This window comes from Ovis aries, chromosome 20, assembly GCF_016772045.2.
Source record: "Ovis aries strain OAR_USU_Benz2616 breed Rambouillet chromosome 20, ARS-UI_Ramb_v3.0, whole genome shotgun sequence".
In the NCBI taxonomy this organism is placed as follows: Eukaryota; Metazoa; Chordata; class Mammalia; order Artiodactyla; family Bovidae; genus Ovis; species Ovis aries.
In genome coordinates this window covers 7,284,733-7,305,784 of record NC_056073.1, presented here as the reverse complement: position 1 = coordinate 7,305,784, position 21,052 = coordinate 7,284,733, and the positions used below count along the sequence as shown (strand labels likewise).

The 21,052-nt window shown below is 43.4% G+C and overlaps 1 protein-coding gene and 1 pseudogene across 3 annotated transcripts; one reads left to right on the top strand and one right to left on the bottom strand.

The window, feature by feature from the left end:
* Positions 1 to 3,823: 3,823 nt before the first annotated feature.
* LOC106991792 (tRNA wybutosine-synthesizing protein 5-like) lies at positions 3,824 to 6,365 on the bottom strand (annotated as a pseudogene).
* Positions 6,366 to 10,288: 3,923 nt separating this feature from the next.
* LOC101109219 (HLA class II histocompatibility antigen, DO beta chain) lies at positions 10,289 to 19,190 on the top strand. Of its 3 annotated transcripts, none has more exons than XM_012100467.5 (6): positions 10,289 to 10,426; positions 16,359 to 16,625; positions 17,077 to 17,358; positions 18,004 to 18,114; positions 18,389 to 18,420; positions 18,578 to 19,190. In XM_012100467.5, the coding sequence occupies exons 1-6, from the start codon at positions 10,336 to 10,338 to the stop codon at positions 18,611 to 18,613; spliced, it is 819 nt and encodes a 272-aa protein (XP_011955857.2). In that variant the 5' UTR covers positions 10,289 to 10,335; the 3' UTR covers positions 18,614 to 19,190. The 3 variants fall into 3 exon arrangements, with proteins under 3 accessions (XP_011955857.2, XP_004018787.2, XP_042092769.1); XM_004018738.6 differs by having other exon boundaries at positions 16,356 to 16,625; XM_042236835.2 differs by lacking the exons at positions 18,389 to 18,420; positions 18,578 to 19,190 and having other exon boundaries at positions 16,356 to 16,625; positions 17,932 to 18,109.
* Positions 19,191 to 21,052: the final 1,862 nt, after the last annotated feature.

Sequence of the window (21,052 nt, the reverse complement as noted above, 5' to 3'; positions counted from 1 at the left end):
GCTACCTTTTTTTTTTTTTTTTTTTTAAAACTCAGCGCCACACACACCCTTCCAACTGGGAGCAATACCCCCACCCAGCTCTAGAACACTCACAACCATAACACTCACACTCACAACAGGTCACACATCCCTACACTTAGTCAATTTCTGACCTGTGGTCAGGCTCCTAATTCATAAATATTCTAATCTACCTGAGGACTGTGGGTGACATTCTGGTTCCTGTTCTAGCAAGTTAAGTGAGGCTGTGGTAACAAGGACTGCTGGTGCCTTTTTCTTTTTTTTTTGGCTGCCCTGCATGGACTATGGGATTTTAGTTCCCCGACCAAGGACTGAACCTGACCCCTTGCAGTGGAGTCCCAGTCACTGAACCTCCAGGGAGGACCCATTATCAAATGCCTTAATTAAGCAAGTTATTTTGGATTCACATAGCATCTGGTGAAGATTCAGGTGATTCTCCAGGGACCTTCTTTCTCCAATGACTCATCTAATTAGACTGCTTTTATATACTGATTCCAACATTTGAACTCAAGCCTGTTTTGGTTGACTTAGTGATGTTGCCAAAATTGGACCTCTTTACAACGGTGCCAGATTACATCTTGGAGACAGAGTTTTGGTGAAATATAAAGAAATAACTTTATTCCTTTGCCAGGCTGGGGGAGGGGGGCGCAGGAGGAGGAGATAGTGAGGAATCTCACAGTGTTCAAGGAGCAGGGGTGTGGTCAGCTCGTGGATGTTCTTCTGAATGGTTGGTGATGAGGTAATCTGGAGTCAGCATCATCAACCTCCTGGTTCCTGGGGTCTAGGGTCTACATGCTTTTGGGCAGCCTACAGTTAATATCTTCCACCAGGGAGCATTTTCAGTATCTGTAAAACAGCTCACAGGATATGACTCAGAATATTATCTATAGTCCTTGAGGAAGAACTAAAGGTCCTTGCCTTTGTATAATGGCTCAGCTATTATTATTTTGTCTTGTTTCAATACTTCTTCTTCTTCTTCTTCTTTTTGTGCATTTCCTCATTTCTTCAGTTGAGGTTTTTCTACAGACGAAAGGCAGGTGGAGGACATGGCTGGGGGGTCTATTGTGGGAAGACCTCATGGGGTCCTGGTCAGTTACAGTAGGGGAAGAGGAAAGTCCTCCAGAATTTAACAATCAATGCGGAGGATTCTCCTCTCAGGGGAGCTAGAACTAGTCTCTAGCACCTATAGAAGAGTAGCAGCTGCAGTTTTCTATATGCCTAAGGAATAGAGAAAGTTGGTGAACACCAATAATGTCTTCCATACTGCCCCATCTGTTTCTTTCTTTCTTTTATTTATTTATTTTTAATTTTCTATTTTTATTATTTTTAAATTATAAATTTATTTATTTTAATTGGAGACTAATTATAATATTGTATTGGTTTTGCCATACATCAACATGAATCCACCATGGGTGTACACATGTTCCCCATCCTGAACCCCCCTCCCACCTCCCTCCCCATAACATCCCTCTGGGTTATCCCAGTGCACCAGCCCTAAGCATCCTGTATCCTGCATTGAACCTGGACTGACGATTCATTTCATATATGATATTATACATGTTTCAATGCCATTCTCCTAAATCATCCCATCCTCTCCCTCTCCCACAGAGTCCAAAAGACTGTTCTATACATCTGTGTCCCTCTTGCTGTCTCGCATACAGGGTTATCGTTACCATCTTTCTAAATTCCATATATATGTGTTAGTATACTGTATTGGTGTTTTTCTTTCTGGCTTACTTCACTTTGTATAATAGGCTCCAGTTTCATCCACCTCATTAGAACGGATTCAAATGTATTCTTTTTAATGACTAATACTCCATTGTGTATATGTACCACAGCTTTCTTATCCATTTGTCTGCTGATGGACATCTAGGTTGCTTCCATGTCCTGGCTATTATAAACAGTGCTGTGATGAACATTGGGGTACACATGTCTCTTTCAATTCTAGTTTCCTTGGTGTGTATGCCCAGAAGTGGGATTGCTGGGTCATAAGGCAGTTCTATTTCCAGTTTTTTAAGGAATCTCCACACTGTTCTCCATAGTGGCTGTACTAGTTTGCATTCCCACCAACAGGGTAACAGGGTTCCCTTTTCTCCACACCCTCTCCAGCATTTATTGCTTGTAGACTTTTGGATCACAGCCATTCTGACTGGCGTGAAATGGTACCTCATTGTGGTTTTGATTTGCATTTCTTTGATGAGTGCTGTTGAGTATCTTTTCATGTGTTTGTTAGCCATCTGTATGTGTTCTTTGGAGAAATGTCTATTTAGTTCTTTGGCCCATTTTTTGATTGGGTTGTTTATTTTTCTGGAATTGAGCTGCAGGAGTTGCTTGTATATTTTTTGAGATTAGTTGTTTGTCAGTTGCTTCATTTGCTATTATTTTCTCCCATTCTGAAGGCTGTCTTTTCACCTTGCTTATAGTTTCCTTAGTTGTGCAGAAGCTTTTAAGTTTAATTAGGTCCCATTTGTTTATTTTTGCTTTTATTTCCAATATTCTGGGATGTGGGTCATAGAGGATCCTGCTGTGATTTATGTCAGAGAGTGTTTTGCCTATGTTCTCCTCTAGGAGTTTTATAGTTTCTGGTCTTACGTTTAGATCTTTAATCCATTTTGAGTTTATTTTTGTGTATGGTGTTAGAAAGTGATCTAGTTTCATTCTTTTACAAGTGGTTGACCAGTTTTCCCAGCACCACTTGTCTTTTCTCCATTGTATAGTCCTGCCTCCTTTGTCAAAGATAAGGTGTCCATAGGTGTGTGGATTTATCTCTGGGCTTTCTATTTTGTTCCATTGATCTATATTTCTGTCTTTGTGCCAGTACCATACTGTCTTGATGACTGTGGCTTTGTAGTAGAGCCTGAAGTCAGGCAGGTTGATTCCTCCAGTTCCATTCTTCTTTCTCAAGATTGCTTTGGCTATTTGAGGTTTTTTTTTTTTTTTTTGTATTTCCATACAAATTGTGAAATTATTTGTTCTAGCTCTGTGAAAAATACCGTTGGTAGCTTGATAGGTATTGCATTGAATCTATAGATTGCTTTGGGTAGTATACTCACTTTCACTATATTGATTCTCCCAATCCATTGTTCATGGATATATTTCTCCATGTTCATGATATGTTTCTCCATCTATTAGTGTCCTCTTTGATTTCTTTCACCAGTGTTTTATAGTTTTCTATATATTTTGTTTCCTATGGCTTGGGGAATCTTAGCTCCCGAACCAGGGATCAAACCCAGGCCCACGGTAGTGAGAGCACAGTCTTAATCCCTGGACCACCAGGGAACTCTCCCCATCTTTTTCTTATTCTTCCTGTCATGGCCTTCCAGGGGAAGAAATATTTATTCTGACTCCTCAGATCCCCGGGCAGGGCATTTTTACTAAAGTAGAGGGGGAGGGGCATCACAGGACACTAAAAGTTACAAAGTTGCATTTCACCTCCCCTACCTTCATACTTATTTAATTTATAAATCTGTGATTGAGCTGCCTTTCCCATTTTGTGTGTGTGCATGCTTAGCCATGACTGACTGTGATCCCCATGGACTGTAGCTGCGGGGCTCTTCTGTCCATGGAATTTTTCAGGCAAGAATACTGGAGTGTATTGCTATTTCTTACTCCAGGGTATCTTCCCAATCCAGGGATTGACCCCATGTTTCTTTTGTCTCCTATACTGACAGGCAGATTCTTTACCACTAGTGCCTCTCTGAGAAGAATAAATCTTTTAAAAAATGACTTCCATCTTGTTACACTTTTCCAGTATTTGAAATGAATTGTGTTTAAAAGTTTATGCTCTTTGCATTCAGTTCTTTATTTATTCAAAATTTTTGCTATAGGCTTTATCTTGAATGGACAAAACCATTCGCCCTGCATCAGTTCAGTTCAGTTCAGTTGCTCAGTCGTGTCCGACTCTTCGAGATGCCATGAATCGCAGCACGCCAGGCCTCCCTGTCCATCACCAACTCCCGGAGTTCACTCAGACTCACGTCCATCGAGTTAGTGATGCCATCCAGCCATCTCATCCTCTGTCGTCCCCTTCTCCTCCTGCCTCCAATCCCTCCCAGCATCCTCTGATGATGAGGATGAGTCAACTCTTTCCAATGAGTCAACTCTTCTCATGAGGTGGCCAAAGTACTGAAGTTTCAGCTTTAGCATCATTCCTTCCAAAGAACACCCAGGGCTGATCTCCTTTAGAATGGACTTGTTGGATCTCACAGAAGTCCCTGTATTCCTCTTGCAATTCTTTGAGGGTTTTTAAGGCTCTCATGAGAAACGCTGGGCTGGAAGAAGCACAAGCTGGAATCAAGATTGCCAGGAGAAATAACAATAACCTCAGATATGCAGATGACACCACCCTTATGGCAGAAAGTGAAGAGGAACTCAAAAGTCTCTTGATGAACGTGAAAGAGGAGAGTGAAAAAGTTGGTTTAAAGCTCAACATTCAGAAAACGAAGATCATGGCATCTGGTCCCATCACTTCCTGGGAAATAGATGTGGAAACAGTGTCAGAATTTTTTTTTTGGGGGGGGGGGCTCCAAAATCACTGCAGATGGTGACTGCAGCCATGAAATTAAAAGACACCTACTCCTTGGAAGGAAAGTTATGACCAACCTAGATAGCATATTGAAAAGCAGAGACACTACTTTGCCAACAAAGGTCCGTCTAGTCAAGGCTATGGTTTTTCCAGTGGTCTTGTATGGATATGAGAGTTGAACTGTGAAGAAAGCTGAGTGCCGAAGAATTGATGCTTTTGAACTGTGGTGTTGGAGAAGACTCTGGAGAGTCCCTTGAACTGCAAGGAGATCTAACCAGTCCATCCTAAAGGAGATCAGTCCTGGGTGTTCATTGGAAAGACTGATGTTGAAGCTGAAACTCCAATACTTTGGCCTCCTCATGCAAAGAGTTGACTCATTGGAAAATATTTTGATGCTGGGAGGGACTGGGAGCAAGAGCAGAAGGGGGAGACAGAGGATGAGATGGCTGGATGGCATCACTGACTCGATGGACGTGAGTCTGAGTGAACTCCGGGAGTTGGTGATGGACAGGGAGGCCTGGTGTGCTGGGATTCATGGGGTCGCAAAGAGTCCTGACTGTTTGACTGGGCGACTGAACTGAACTGAAGGCTCTGTCCAAAATTTGTGCAGTTCTTGATGCTGCTGTAGGATCTTTGTTTCCATAGGTATCCATTTTACCATACAATTCAGAGGGAAGGTGCTTCCAAAAGACATTCACCCCCACTCTAAACTCTTCAGAAATTATATTGTGGAATACTAAAGCAGGAATGAATAATACATCTCCAGCTTTAAGGGAACATTCATACCATCTAGCCTTGGAAAACAGTAGATATTTAGATAAGTCTGCGTTATCTATGTTTGGCACTTCTGATTTAATACCTGATAATTATAAACATTGGGCATCTTGAGGACTGAATAGTATAACGCATTTTTTTCCCTGTCACTTGTATTGAGAAGTTATCCATTCCATTATAGTGGATCCAAAGTTGTAACTTTGGTGAGCTTAATTTGAAAAACACTGGAAAAGAACCATTCTTTGAAGAATTTTGGAAATTTGATATCTCCTTCCAGTAAAGGAAACTGCTTTCTGATATTTGCAAGATTCTTTCTAGGGTCTTTGCCAAGTGATCCTAGGTTGTCCTTCTCAGTCTTTTCTATTAATGCTCTCTGGTGGCCTTATGAAAAAATGTCTCTATATATGCTTGCAGTAAAAAGTGGATCCACAAAGCATGAAGTACAGTAGATCCTCTGATATAAAGAATTCCTTATGGTTTTCTTCAGTTGCCCTCTGTACCAGCTTGGTAAAAGTTTAAGAAAGTCCATGGGGCAACTGCAGCAACGTGAATCTTCACTTCTTTCCTCCTTCTGATTTGGCTCAGTGATCCACTGTCCATCAGCTTGTGAAAGTGAAGCCGCTCAGTTGTGTCTGACTCTTTGTGACCCCATGGACTATAGCCTACCAGGCTCCTCCATCCATGGGATTCTCCAGGCAAGAATACCGGAGTGGGTTGCCATTTCCTTCTCCAGGGGCTCTTCCAGACCCTTTCCAGTGATAGAACCTGGGTCTCCCACGTTGTAGGCAGACGCTTTACCATCTGAGCCACCAGGGAAGTCCTCCATCCATTTGCTTGTACATGCTCCCAAATCAATTCCTTTCAACACCAGAGGTTTTCTCTGTGGATTCAGGTGTCCCATGAACTGCCCCTGCGAATCACCCTTGAGCTGGGGTACAGAGACACGCTGCCTGTTCTCCTTCAGCTCTGGGGAACCTCCATGTTTCACCTTTCTTTTCCAGAATCTTATTTCTGCCATCTTCAACAGAGTTCCTTTGTGACCCGCCATCTTTCTTCTTCCTACGCTTTATGTGCTTGGAAGTTCTAGTCCTTCAGGATTTACAGCTGGTTATCGGTAAAAGTGGAAACATGAGAACCTTGCTTGGGGTCTCATGCTTCATAGAAGCTTTACCATAAAACCCTCTATTAGAGCATCAGGGATTTGACTGGCCTTTTATTTACAATTTGCTATTACATTTATGAGTAAGAGTATTACATTTATTACATTATGGAAAAAATATTGTGTTTGTGGGCAGCTGAGGGCCTCTCAGCATGTTCGGTAACACATAACTCAAATATTCCAGACTCTCTGGGTCTAGTACCATTACAGTCTCACCTTACACACCCATCAAAACATGTGTTCTCTTAGGGAAGTGAAAAAGAAAAAAATTCTACTGTGTTCTTCTCCCATTCAGTGAATTAGTGTGCATACATATATTTATTGTGGCCAAACAGTAATTTTTAAGGAATTCCTGGCACATTTTTTGTTTCACTGTTTATTCCTTCTCTGTTGTCCCCATGCACTGGGTATTCCGAATTATAACATTTCCTGTTGGCCACTTCTGTGAAATATCAACTTGATCAGCTTCATCATGAACTCTTTCTAGACGGCTTGAATTTTCTTGTGTGCCCAAGCTTTAAAGCTCATTTGATTCTTCCTGATATTATAGTGAATTGTTTCTTTGTCACTCCACCTAAATTTTACGTTTCTTGTGGACAAGAAACATGTCTGTTTCATCTTGCAGGATTCACAATATTGGGCCATGGATCGAGAGGCAAATTAAGTAATAATACACTTATAGATCACTTTGGAGAAAAAGAAGTCTTGCTCTTCTTACTTATCAAATATTTTTTTCCAGTTTCTTTTTAACAGAAGACCTTGCCTTGTTCTAAAATAAGTTTGTTGAAGCCACACACAGCTTGAACTTCCTCATTCCCCTGTTTTTCAAATCTTCCTATTTTAATCATGTGTCTGAAAAAGTGTTTTTTCTTTCTTTCTTTTTAAAGCAATGCATTTTATTCTTTTTACCTTCTATTTATATGTACATATCTAGCTTGAAAGTACACTCAGATTCATACACTCCCTATATGTATCAAATTAGCCAGTTTCACAGAAAAAAATAATTTTAAACCACTGTTACTCACTGCTTACTTTCGTCACTGCAGAAGGTAGCTATAAAAACAAGTACTAACCTTAAAGGTGACTGACCCTCAGCATAGAGGCATATCACTTTTAGGCCACCAGAAAGAATTGGGTTGGCCCAAAATAAGTTTGGATCAATAGAATTTTTTGGCCTAGAACTTCCAGATGTTCAAGCCGGTTTTAGAAAAGGCAGAGGAACCAGAGATCAAATTGCCAACATCTGCTGGATCATCCAAAAAGCAAGGGAGTTCCAGAAAAACATCTATTTCTGTTTTATTGACAATGCCAAAGCCTTTGACTGTGTGGATCACAACAAACTGTGGAAAATTCTGAAAGAGAGGGAATACCAGACCACCTGACCTGCCTCTTGAGAAACCTATATGCAGATTAGGAAGCAACAGTTAGAACTGGACATGGAACAACAGACTGGTTCCAAATAAGAAAAGGAGTACGTCAAGGCTGTACATGGTCACCCTGCTTATTTAACTTATATGCAGAGTACATCATGAGAAATGCTGGGCTGGAGGAAGCACAAGCTGGAATCAAGATTGCTGGGAGAAATATCAATAACTTCAGATATGCAGATGACACCACCCTTATGGCAGAAAGTGAAGAGGAACTCAAAAGCCTCTTGATGAAAGTGAAAGAGGAGAGTGAAAAAGTTGGCTTAAAGCTCAACATTCAGAAAATGAAGATCATGGCATCTGGTCCCATCACTTCATGGGAAATAGATGGGGAAACAGTGGAAACAGTGTCAGACTTCATTTTTTGGGGGGCTCCAAAATCACTGCAGATGGTGACTGCAGCCATGAAATTAAAAGACACTCCTTGGAAGGAAAGTTATGACCAATCTAGATAGTGTATTGAAAAGCAGAGACATTACTTTGCCAACAAAGGTCTGTCTAGTCAAGGCTATGGTTTTTCCTATGGTCATGGATGGATGTGAGAGTTGGACTCTGAAGAAAGCTGAGTGCCAAAGACTTGATGCTTTTGAAGTGTGGTGTTGGAGAAGACTCTGGAGAGTCCCTTGGACTTCAAGGAGATCCAACCAGTCCATTCTGAAGGAGATCAGTCCTGGGTGTTCATTGGAAAGACTGATGCTGAAGCTGAAACTCCAGTACTTTGGCCACCTCATGCGAAGAGTTGACTCATTGGAAAAGACTTTGATGCTGGGAGGGATTGGGGGCGGGAGGAGAGGGGACAACAAAGGATGAATTGGCTGGATGGCATCACTGACTTGATGGACGCGAGTCTGAGTGAACTTGGGGAGCTGGTGATGGACAGGGAGGCCTAGTGTGCTGTGATTCACGGGGCCGCAAAGAGTTGGTCACGACTGAGTGACTGAACTGAACTGAATAATACAATTGATTAAGAAGTTTATGGGACTTCTCTGGTGGCTCAGATGGTAAAGAATCTGCCTGCAATGAGGGAGACTCTTGAGAGTCCCTTGGGCTGCAAAGAGATCCAACCAGTCCATCCTAAGGAAGTCAGTCCTGAATATTCATTGGAGGGACTGATGCTGAAGCTGAAGCTCGAATACTTTGGCCACCTGATGCAGAGAACTGACTCACTGGAAAATACCCTGATGCTGGGGAAGATTGGGGACAACAGAGGATGAGATGTTTGGATGGCGTCACCGACTCAATGGACATGAGTGTGAGCAAGCTCCAGGAGATGGTGATGGACAAGGAAGCCTGGTGTGCTGCAGTCCATGGGGCCCCAAAGAGTCGAACAGAACTGAGCGCCTGGACAAACAACAAAATAGTACACATACGTCAACTTCCAAAATTTCTGAAGTCCTGGTACATCTACCGCCTTCATTTTCTCGTTTTAATTCACTCTTTACCTTTTTGAAATATTGCCTCTTCTTTTAATACTCTGTTCCACTGAAGGCTACTGGTGCCCCATTAATTATAAAACATAATAATGCTTCCCCCCGCCTTTTATCCTCTTTAAACATGGTTTCAAATCTACCTGTATTAGCTTAAGAAGTTTAACATTTAGATTCACTATCCATGCTTATGTGTTATTTTCGCTGTTATTATAAATATAAATCCATGAGAGCTATTGTCTCCCAGATATACACCAAACCCTTTTCTTATTTTAAAAATTTTATTGGAGTATAGCTGATTTACAATGTTGTATTAATTACTGCTGTACAGCAAAGTGAATCATATACACATATCCACACTCTCTCTTTTTATCCTTTTAAACATTTTCTTGCAGCATTTTATTCTTTCGAGAAGCTTCTCTCCATGTTTGTTTTTTCCTCCCTCTCCTGGTTTATAGGAAATCCACCTCTCCAGATAATTCTGTCTCTTCCATTTTTTCTCTAATCGCCCTTTCCCTGAGTCCTCATAACGGCCATGCCTTGGAATATTGTCCGCTGTTGTCTTCGTTTAGACGCTCTCTGTTGACAGTGTCAGTCACCGCATCATCATGGAGATCTACTGGCCACAATAGGCCAGGGACGGTGCTGGATGATGATACAAAGATCCACGGTGAGCAATCTGTCTAGTCGTCCTGAGACCACATACCCTGTAGAGTAGTTTTTCTTTTTCCTCCTAGTCCAGTTTCCAAGTCCCTGAACTGCAGCCAGTGATTCTGCAGGTGAAAAATTCTGGAGTGGTATCACATGACTTTATGAAGGCATCCTACCCAGCACCTAATGACACTAAGCTCCTCTAGCTTGATTGGTTATCTGGATGAGGAGTTTCCAATCCCGGGGTAGACAGAAAGACATCTCTGCTCTGCATGAATATTTGACTGAGTGTGTGTGGCCAAGCCCCATTCTAAAGAGGTGGAGATTTTCGTGTCTTGTTTGCTTTCTTCCAGAATGAGTCCTATCTGGGTTCCCTGGGTGGTGGCCTTCTCATCCACGGTTCTCAGGCTGGATGCTTCTATGACTCAAGGCAGAGATTCTCCAGGTAAGAAGATAGTGATTTCTTTCAGGTATAGAGGCACACATTGGCACGGGGGAGAGAGGCCTTTCCCTACAGGTCCAGGTTCCAGTCCAGACAGGAAGCAGCTCTGACTTCAGAGAATCTTTCTCAGAGAAAAGCTTTCCCTCCCGCTTTACCACATGAAATGGAGCGGCGGCGAAAGGGACTTCCTGTCCCAGAACCACTGATTCAACAAAAGGGAAACATATTGCTTGCTCAGGGTCCTTATGGTATTGATGGCCATCTGGAGAACTGTGAAAAATTGAGGCAGGCTGAAAATTGCCACTGTCTTTTAGCCAGGAGTTTGATGATTGTGACTCCTTTTATTTGTGACTGTTTCTTTATGCATGTATGGACTTGACTGTGTCATTTGACGTTTTTAAGCCTCTGTAACATGGTCAGATTGTACCAAGCGGTTTGACAAACAGGGGAAATTGAATGTGTGATGCCCATCCTCAGATTGCCAGGTACATATGCTTACTGGTATTTGTCTAGCTGAGAAGTTAAGCTATGCAAACATGAAATGACAGGACATCCCGAAAACATATTTATCAGAAGAAAACAGGATACAACATTCTTAAAACAGAGCCCCTTTAAATGCCAGTCGTTAAACCCAAAAGAGGAACAAAACCCTAGGGTTGGGGAGGGTGGGTGTGAGGAGATCATTGTTCTTGGAGAACAGAAACCTCTCTGAGCTTATAATTTCTGTTAAACAACAACAACCCACACACACACACACACACACACACACATGATCAGTAAGACCTAAACTCTGACACAGATCTGACAGAAAAATAATTATTTTTCTAATTTAGACTGTAAGATGAAAGAGGGAATTGGAGATTAGAGACTCATCTGAGTTTGAGAGCAGTCTGGCTGGCCCAGGAAGGATGTTGCCCTCCTGACTCTCAGTTCCTCTGCACTTCGACACGAAAGCAGGTCTGCATCTGAGATCAGGATCACCCTTCACTTCTCAGCCGAAATGCCATTTCTTCCGGGAGATCGTTCCTGGTTCATCTGCACCACTAACCCATTTGAACGTCCTTTTACGTGGTTCTCAAGTGCACAGAGTGGAGTTCTCTCTCCCAACAAGCTCACAGCGCCTTGTCATCACTCGCTTCTCTCTGTCCTCTCTCCCTCCCTTCCATTCCGTGTCTGCTGTGGCTTTAAGTATCAGGGTTTATGTAGCAGTTTTCTGTGTGCATTTAAAATATTAGTAAATGTCATTATGTGTTGAATTGCATTCTGCTTTTTTAAAAAGTTTAATTTTTTAAAATTAATTTTTATTGGTGTATAGTTGCCTTACAATGCTGTGTCTGTTTCTACTGTAGAGCAAGGTGGATCAGCTATACACACACGCATCCCCTGTTTTTGGGGATTTCCTTCCCAGTTACGTCACTGCAGAGCACTGAGTAGGGTTCCCTGTGCTCTACAGTGCTGCTGCTAAGTCGCTTCAGTCGTGTCCGACTCCGTGCGACCGCAGAGACGGCAGCCCAGCAGGCTCCTCTGTCCCTGGGATTTTCCAGGCAAGAACACTGGAGTGGGGTGCCATTGCCTTCTCCAGTGCATGAAAGGAAAAGGGAAAGTGAAGTGATTCATTCATGTCCGACTCTTAGGGACCCCATGGACTGCAGCCCACCAGGCTCCTCCGTCCATGGGATTTTCCAGGCAGGAGTACTGGAGTGGGCTGCCATTGCTCTACAGTAGGTTCTCATTAGTTGTCTATTTTATACTTGGTATCAATAGTGTCTATACATCAATCCCAACCTCCCAGTTTCATTCCCCCCCACCTCCCATTCCCTACTTATCCATACATTTGTTCGCTACGTCTGTGTCTTTATTTCTGCTTCGCAAACAAGGTCATTTATAGCATTTTTTTTTTAGATTCCAGAGACATGCATCAATATTTGATATTTGCTTTTCTCTTTCTGACTTATTTCACTCTATATGACAGTCTCTGGGTCCATCCGCATCTCTACAAATGACCCCATCTTGTTCTTTTCTGTGGCTGAGTAATTCTCCACTGTTCATGTGAGCCACGTCTGCTTCCTCACATTCTGCTTCTTTTCTTACTTGACCCAAATGCTTTTGAGCTCTACCTTGGTGGTGGTGTGCGGGAACTGAAGCCCCGTCTTTATTGACGGGGAAGCAGGTCAGGAAGGGGAAGTGTCTGTTTCTATGAGACACCAGTAGATGCAGAACCAGAACCCCAGTCAACCGAGACCTAGCCCTCGGCCACACACCAGTTTCTCTCTTAAAGGCACCCATATCTTCAAGTTTAAGACAGCTGTCATTATCTTAGTCTGTTTGGACTGCTATGACAAATACTACAGATTCAGTGGCCTATAAACAACAGACATTGATTTCTCAAAGTTCTGGAGGCTGAGGAGTCCAAGATCAAGACTCCAGCCTGGTTGTATCCTGGGAAAGGCTGTCATCCTGGTTCGGAGCTGGTGCCTTCTCTGTGTCCTGACGTGGCAGAAGGGGCTGGGGCGCTCTCTGGAGCCTCTTCCCTAGGGGCACTAATCCCATTCATCAAGAGCTCACGCTCTCAACTGAGGTCCTTCCCCCGAAACCACCAACTAATACCATCATCCTTGGGATTTGGGATTTCAACATATGAATTTACCATAGTAAACAGTCACACTTTTTCTCACCTATGAAGATTGATTAAATAACTTTGGAAAATTAAAACTGTTTTGGAGAACCATTTAGAAATGAGGTACAGTGTATGAAAGTTAATACAGAGCTCAAACTAATCACTACCAATACTAGTAACGTACTTTGAAAGTAGAGATGGAGAATGGAGAACGGGTTTTGATTTCTATTTTTCTACTTATTTAAATTTATTTTTATTGAAGTATGGTTGAATTACATGTTGTGTTAATTACTGCTGTATGGCAAAGGGACTCAGTTATATGTGTGTGTATATATATATGTACACTCTGTTTCATATTCTTTTCCATTATGGTTTATCACAGAATATTGAAGGATTTAGATTTTGTTTTTGATTTGGAGTTTTAAAAATAATTTTTAAAATTTGTTTAATTACTTTGAAGCGCTTGGTCTTCATTGCTGCGTGGGCTCCTCTCCAGTCGGGACAGGCAGGGGGCACTCTCGAGTTGCTGTGCATGGGTTTCTCGCTGCAGCGGCTTCTCTCACTGCAGAGCATGGGCCCCGGGGCGTGTGGGCTGCACTAGTTGTGGCTCCGGGGCGCTCGAGCACAGCAGGCTCAGTAGTCGTGGCCCACGGGATTTGTTGCTCTGCGGCAGGTGGCATCTTCCTGGATCAGGGATCGAACTCGTGTCTCCTGCATTGCTGGGCGGATTTTTTTTTTTTTTTTTAAACCACTGAGCCTCTAGGGAATCCTTGGATTTGGATTTTTAAATTCATTCTCAGTAGAAATGCTTAATATTAAAGGCTCCAGAGAAGGTTTAAGTTAAGCTTATATTCCTTATCACCATGTTATTGCAACCACTAGAACTGTACATATAGGGCCAATGATGGTGATGGTGATGATAAAGGCGTATTCAAACCAGGGATTTATATTATTTTGCCCAAAGTTGATAGAGGTAATGAGATCATTACTTTACTAGAGCCAACAGAGGGGATGAGGTCTCTGAGTAACCCTGCACAGGATAAAATTCTTGAGAAAACCTATTTAAGTGGAAAGCAGAAGGGAAATTTCTACTACTGTGAATCTGCTCTGCATTTTTTTTTTGTTTGTTTGTTTTGTTTTTACCTCACCTCCATCTTCCTTTCATTTTACTCCAGAAGGAATATATAGAATGAAGCTGCTAATGGCAAGAAAATTGAGCTATTCCATACAGGAATGGTTGGTTTTGACTTGATAATAAGGAGAATTAAAAGTCTGGGCTTCTGGAAGCCTGGGTTGGAGACACTTAGCACTTTGTCTGGCAAAACACAAACAGTCTATAAATATTGGTCAAATGAATGTATATTTGTTGAATGAATGTTCGTGTCCCTGGACTCATTTTGACTTGCTTCTTTGGGTGACATGTCTCCTATTTGGCTGGCCTGATCGGCTGGCCCTCAGGCTTCTTTCAAAGAAGAAAGAATGTTCTTTTTTTTAAAAAAATTATTGGAGTATAGTTAATTTATAATGTTGTTTGTTTCAGGTGAACAGCAAAGTGAATCAGTTATACATATACATACATCCACTCTTTTCATTATTTTTTCCCCCCATATAGGCCATTACAGAGTATTGAGCAGAGTTCTGTATGCTATACAGCAGGTCCTTGCTGTTAGCTATTTTATATACAGTGGTATATATATGTCATTTCTGATCTCCCAATTTATCCCTCCTCTCCTTATGCCTGGCGACCATAAGTTTGTTTTCTATATCTGTACTCTATTCCTGTTGTGTAGGTAAGTTCACTTGTACGCCTTTTATTTCTGATTCCACATTTAAACAATACCATATGATATTTGCCTTTGACTTACTTCACTTAAATGATAATCTCTAGGTCCATCCATGTTGCTGCAAATGGCATTATTTCGTTCTTTTTTATGGCTGAGTAATCTTCCTGATGTTCAAGCTGGTTTTAGAAAATGCAGAGGAACCAGAGATCAAATTGCCAAAATCTGCTGGATCATCAAAAAAGCAAGAGAGTTTCAGAAAAACATCTATTTCTGCTTTATTGACTATGCCAAAGCCTTTGACTGTGTGGATCACAATAAACTGTGGAAAATTCAGAAGGAGATGGGAATACCAGACCACTTGACCTGCCTCTTGAGAAACCTGTATGCAGGTCAGGAAGAAACTGTTAGAACTGAACATGGAACAACAGACTGGTTCCAAATAGGAAAAGGAGTACGTCAAGGCTGTATATTGTCACCCTGCTTATTTAACTTACATGCAGAGTACATTATGAGAAAGGCTGGAGGAAGCACAAGCTGGAATCAAGATTGCGGGGAGAAATATCAATAACCTCAGATATGCAGATGATACCACCCTTATGGCAGAAAGTGAAGAAGAACTAAAGAACCTCTTGATGAAAGTAAAAGAGGAGAGTGAAAAAGTTGGCTTAAAGCCTAACATTCAGAAAACGAAGATCATGGCATCTGGTCCCATCACTTCGTGGCAGATAGATGGGGAAACAGTGGAAATAGTGACAGACTTTATTTTTTTGGGCTCCAAAATGACTGCAGATGGTGATTGCAGCCATGAAATTAAAAGATGCTTACTCCTTGAAAGGAAAGTTATGACCAACCTGGACAGCATATTAAAAATCAGAGACATTACTTTGTCCACAAAGGTCCATCTAGTCAAGGCTATGGTTTTTCCAGTAGTCATGTATGGATGTAAGAGTTGGACTATAAAGAAAGCTGAGTGCCAAAGACTTGATGCTTTTTAACTATGATGTTGGAGAAGACTCTTGAGAGTCCCTTGGATGGCAAGGAGATCCAATCAGTCCATCCTAAAGCAGATCAGTCCTGGGTGTTCATTGAAAGGACTGATGCTGAAGCTGAAACTCCAATACTTCGGCCACTTGATGCAAAGAGCTGACGCATTTGTAAAGACCCTGATGCTGGGAAAGATTGAGGGCAGGAGGAGAAGGGGAGGACAGAGGATGAGATGGATGGCATCAGTGACTCAATGGATATGAGTTTGGGTGGACTCCGGCAGTTGGTGATGGACAGACACAACTAAGCGACTGAACTGAACTGAACTGCATATTCCATTGTATATGTGTACCACTTTTTTTTTTTTTAAAGAATAGATGTCTGTTTGCTAAGAGGAACCAGGGTGTGGCCCAGATGAGCAGAGGCTACTTTGTCAGATTTACTGAGGTCAAAGCCCTCCTCTCCAATCCATATGGTGCATTGTAATATACCAGGTAGGGGTTTCCTAAAGATGGGGGCTGGTTCATAGTCTTTTTTGGTTTTCCAGAAGATTTTGTGACCCAGGCAAAGGCTGACTGTTACTTCACCAATGGGACAGAAAAAGTGCGGTTTGTGGTCAGATTCATCTTCAACCTGGAGGAGTATGCACGTTTCGACAGCGACTTGGGAATGTTTGTGGCCTTGACGGAGCTGGGGAAGCCCGATGCTGAGCTGTGGAACAATCGGCCGGATATTCTGGCGAGGAGTAGAGCCTCTGTGGACATGCTTTGCAGACGCAACTACAAGCTGGGTGCACCCTTCACCGTGGGGAGGAGAGGTGAGGTGGGAGTTGGGGTCTCCTAGGTGGGAGCCTGGGCGTGGCTCTTCTTCCTTGTCCTGGGCAGTTTCCTGCTTCAGGATATCTATCCATCAGGGTCAGGTGCAGGGGAGACTATATATGATCTGTCCCCAGTTGTGACTCACTCACTGTCCTCAGGGGTCAGGTCACTGTGATCTTGGTCCCAGATACCAGTTCTTGGCACCTTTGAGGGCTAGTGTCTTCCTGAACACAAGGAAAATTGTAGGTGTGTCTGATAAAGCCCACATCCTCCTTGTGGACATTGACATTTCCAGTGTCTGAGTCCTGGGGGTGAGCTTTCCCCACATTTCCGGTTGCCAGGTGGGTGATCTGGGGAAGAGACTCAGGGCAGAGACAGCCCCTAAAGGCACTCCGGTGTTGGCTTTGTGGATTTCCTTCACCACCTCTCATTTTTTCTCTCTCCTCCTAGTGCAACCAGAGGTGACAGTGTATCCGGAGAAGACCCCAGCCCTGCAGCACCTCAATCTGCTGCTTTGCTTGGTGACAGGTTTCTACCCAGGGGACATCAAGGTCACCTGGTTCCGGAATGGGCAGGAACAAAGAGAGGGGGTCATGTCCACCGGCCTCATCAGGAATGGAGACTGGACCTTTCAGACGACGGTGATGCTGCCCATGACGCCTGAGCTTGGAGAGGTCTACACCTGCCTTGTTGACCATCCCAGCTTGCCGAGCCCTGTTTCTGTGGAGTGGAGTGAGAACCAGCTTGTACTTTCTGAACCCAACTTGGGTCGATCTGACCCTGGACAGGGCCTGTGTTACCTCCGTATTCACCTTGGCCACAGCGCTAGTTCCTCCCTCTGACCTGAAGGAGTCATAGAAATTGGGTTCGTTGGGCTGGGGTGGAGAAAAATCATGGCAGATAGCTACCCTTGGATCTTCCAAGAAATAAGGAGGTCTAATCACCTTGTCACTCACTTCTGGTTTTGGGAACTTGTGTCCTCTGGTACTTTGGCCTTAACATTTGGGGGGGCATTCTTATTGGCCATCAGAATCATTAACAGAAACTCCATGAGTACAAACCTTGGACCCAAAGATGTATTCTTTCTCTGGACAGCATTGTATTGCTGTCCAGCACAGACCCTGGGATTTCAGGAGAAAATGTTAGTCACTGTCATGTTTGACTCTTTGGGACTCCATGGACTGTAGCAGCCAGGCTTCTCTGTCCATGGGATTTCCCAGGCAAGATTACTGGAGTGGGTAGCCATGCCCTCCTCCAGGGGATTTTCCCTATTCAGGGATTGAACCGGGGTCTTCTGCATTGCAGGTGGATGGAGTTTCAGAAAGGAGCACCAAATATTGGGAGCTTTTGGCCAACTTTGAGACCTGTTTCCCTTAGGAGCTCAGTCTGAATATTCTTGGAGAAAGATGCTGAGTGGAGCTGCAGCCTTCCTGGTCGGGCTAGTCTTCTTTCTGGTGGGAATTGCCATCCACATCAGGGCCCGGAAAGGTAATAAGTTTTGAGGAGCACCCTGCTACCTAACCCCCCGCCCCCAGCTTCTCCCACTTTCCACTTTTCCTAACGTCTAAGATGTGTGACAGGGGAAGGCTGACCATACTTCTCAGGGATCACTGGGATTATCTTTTCTGAAGCCAGAAACATTTCAGGGGGTAATTGGAAACGGAGTTCTGATGTTGTGGGTCATCTCCCACCACTCAGGATAATCACTTTTGATCCTAATTGATGCATTCTATTTCTTCCTTCTTTTTTTTTTTAATTCCAGGACGTGTGGAGACTCCGTTGCTTGGCAATGAGGTAATGTCTCCTTCCTTATCTTTGGGTCCCAGATCAGTCACCCAGCCTTTGGCAGAGGGAGGGATAAGATGTAAGTGGCTCTGGCTGGGTGCGCTGTCTGCTGAGTCCTTGCCCAGCAGGGTGGGGACCTCAAGAGACTTTATCGCTCTCCCTGCAGGTCCCAAGAGCAGTGCTTCCACCACAGCCGCACTAGGTTCTAACTGATGTTTCTCCCCGGGAGCCTGAAGACCCATCAGGTGGCCTTGGACCAAGTGAAGGACTCTGTGAGGTCAATGTTCGGGATGACTCATTCTGTGAGACCTGGGAGGAGTCCTGAACTAATTCTGGAGTGCTGTGTTCTGAGGTCACGCGTCTCTCACCCTCCTGCCCTTTGTCTTCCTCCTTGTCTACACATGTCCTCATTCCCAAGGACAGTGCCCAGAAATTCCCCCAAGACCTAGCTCCTTCCAGCCCCAAATGGTTTACTTTTCTGAGGTCCAGCCCTAGCCCTCTGAGTCGTGGTCTTCAACTTCCTCTCCTCCAAACGCAGCCCTGCAGTCTTCAGAAGACAAGTGTTCAGATAGTCACTGCTTCCTTTTCATTGTTTTTTTGTTTGTTTTTGGCTGTACTGTGAGGGCTGCGGGATCTTAAGCGCTGCTACCAGGGATCAAACCTGTGCCCCCTACAGTGGGAGTGAAGAATCATAACCCCTGGACCCCTGGAGAAGTCCTGTTTTCACTGATTTTTAAAGTCTTTTTTTTTCCTTTAAAATAAAACTGAGGTACCAACAACCATGTAAAATGTGTTATTTAATACATGACTTAAGATAAAACCCTTGTAATCAACACCCAGTTCAAGAACTAGAACTTTTCCAGCCACTGCAGAAGTCTCTCTGCTGTGGGCCGATCAAAGCTCCTCCTCCCTCTTCTTAAAGGGAATTATGTTTGCCAACTATTATACACAGGACGGAGGAATACAAAGGTCTTACTCTTTAGGACAGGGAATAATATTCAGTATCCTGGGATAAACAATAATGGAAAGGAATATGAAAAATAATGTATGTATGTATATGTACATATATGTATATATGTACAAATGAATCACTCGGCTGTGCAGCAGAAATTAACACAATGTTGTATATCAACTATAGCTCAATAAAATTTGCAAAAGTAATCATGGGACTTCCCTGGTGGTCCAGAGGCTAAGACTCTGCTCCCACGGCAGGGGCCTGGATTCAAGCCCTGGTCGGGGAACTAGATCCCACATACCTCGACTAAGTTTGCACACCACAACTGAACAAGATCCTGTGAACCGCAGCTAAGACCCATCGCAGACAAACAAATAAATAAATATTTTAAAAGAGTAAATTAAATTAAAGAAGTAATCATATCTGGACTGTTATATCAACTACCTTAAAAAATTTCTTGGTGGTCTATTTACTCAAGTATAAATTTTTGGACACCCTAGCTTAGGTGTCTCTTTAAAAATTTAAATTTCTTTATTTTTAACTGGATAATTGCTTTATAATATTGTGTTGGTTTCTGCCATACATCAGCATGAACCAGCCATGAATATAGGTATGTCCCCTCCTGCATGAACCTCCCTCCCACCCCCCACCCCATCCCAGCTCTCTAGGTGGTCACAGAGCCCTCCTTTGAGCTCCCGGGCCATACAGCAGATCCCCTGGCTCTCTAATCTTACACAGGGCAATGCGCGGGCTTCAGCACTGCTGCCTCAGCTCATCCTGCCCTCTCCTCCCCGCTCTGTGTCTGTCCTCTGTGTCTGCGTCTGTGTTGCTGCCCTGCAAACAGGGTTCATCGGTGCCACGAGATCGGATGGCTCTAGATTCCATATATATATACGTTAATACACGATGCTTGTCTTTCTCTTTCTGATGTACTTCACTTTGTATAATAAGCTCTAGGTTCACCCATCTTATTAGGACCAGTCAAATGTGCTCCTTTTAATTTAGTTGTTGTTTATGCTTATTCACGCTTACAAGTTTCTCCTGCAGCCCTGTCTGCTCCTTATGATTAGCACAGTGGCGTTTCTGAGCTACTGGCCCACACAGCTCTCTGCAGTCTGGATTTGTGGATTGAGACGCCCGGCGCCGTTTGCCATGTGCCTCTGTCCTCCGCAGCTCTCGCAAATCCGCATCTGCTTGAAGAGGTTGGATTAGACTTAGATGTCATTCCTCTGAAACGTCCATAGGTGGTGCTGTGACCTCACCATGAGACACACACCCTGCTTGTCTCCGTGAAGTTAGTAACCATTGCCTGGGTCAATTAACTCCCTGGGAAATGCAGAAATGAGCATGCTCCTGGAGTTGGTGATGGACAGGGAGGCCTGGCGTGCTGCAGTCCATGGGGTCACAAAGAGTCAGACTCGTCGGAGAGACTGAACTGAATGTAGATAGGGGATGAGCTAATTCTATCATCCCTTCTTCATTTACATGCATTGTTGCTTCTGTAAAGAGATCCTTCCCTTTACTGAGGAGTGGTTTGCCACATGGTACTGCGGAAAGAAAAGATCAAAGTTGAATTCTTTCCCTTGATTTACTAGTGTTCAAGTTAAAGTGTTTTTTGTAGTCTCATAAACTCAAGGAGAAGGCGATGGCACCCCACTCCAGTACTCTTGCCTGGAAAATCCCATG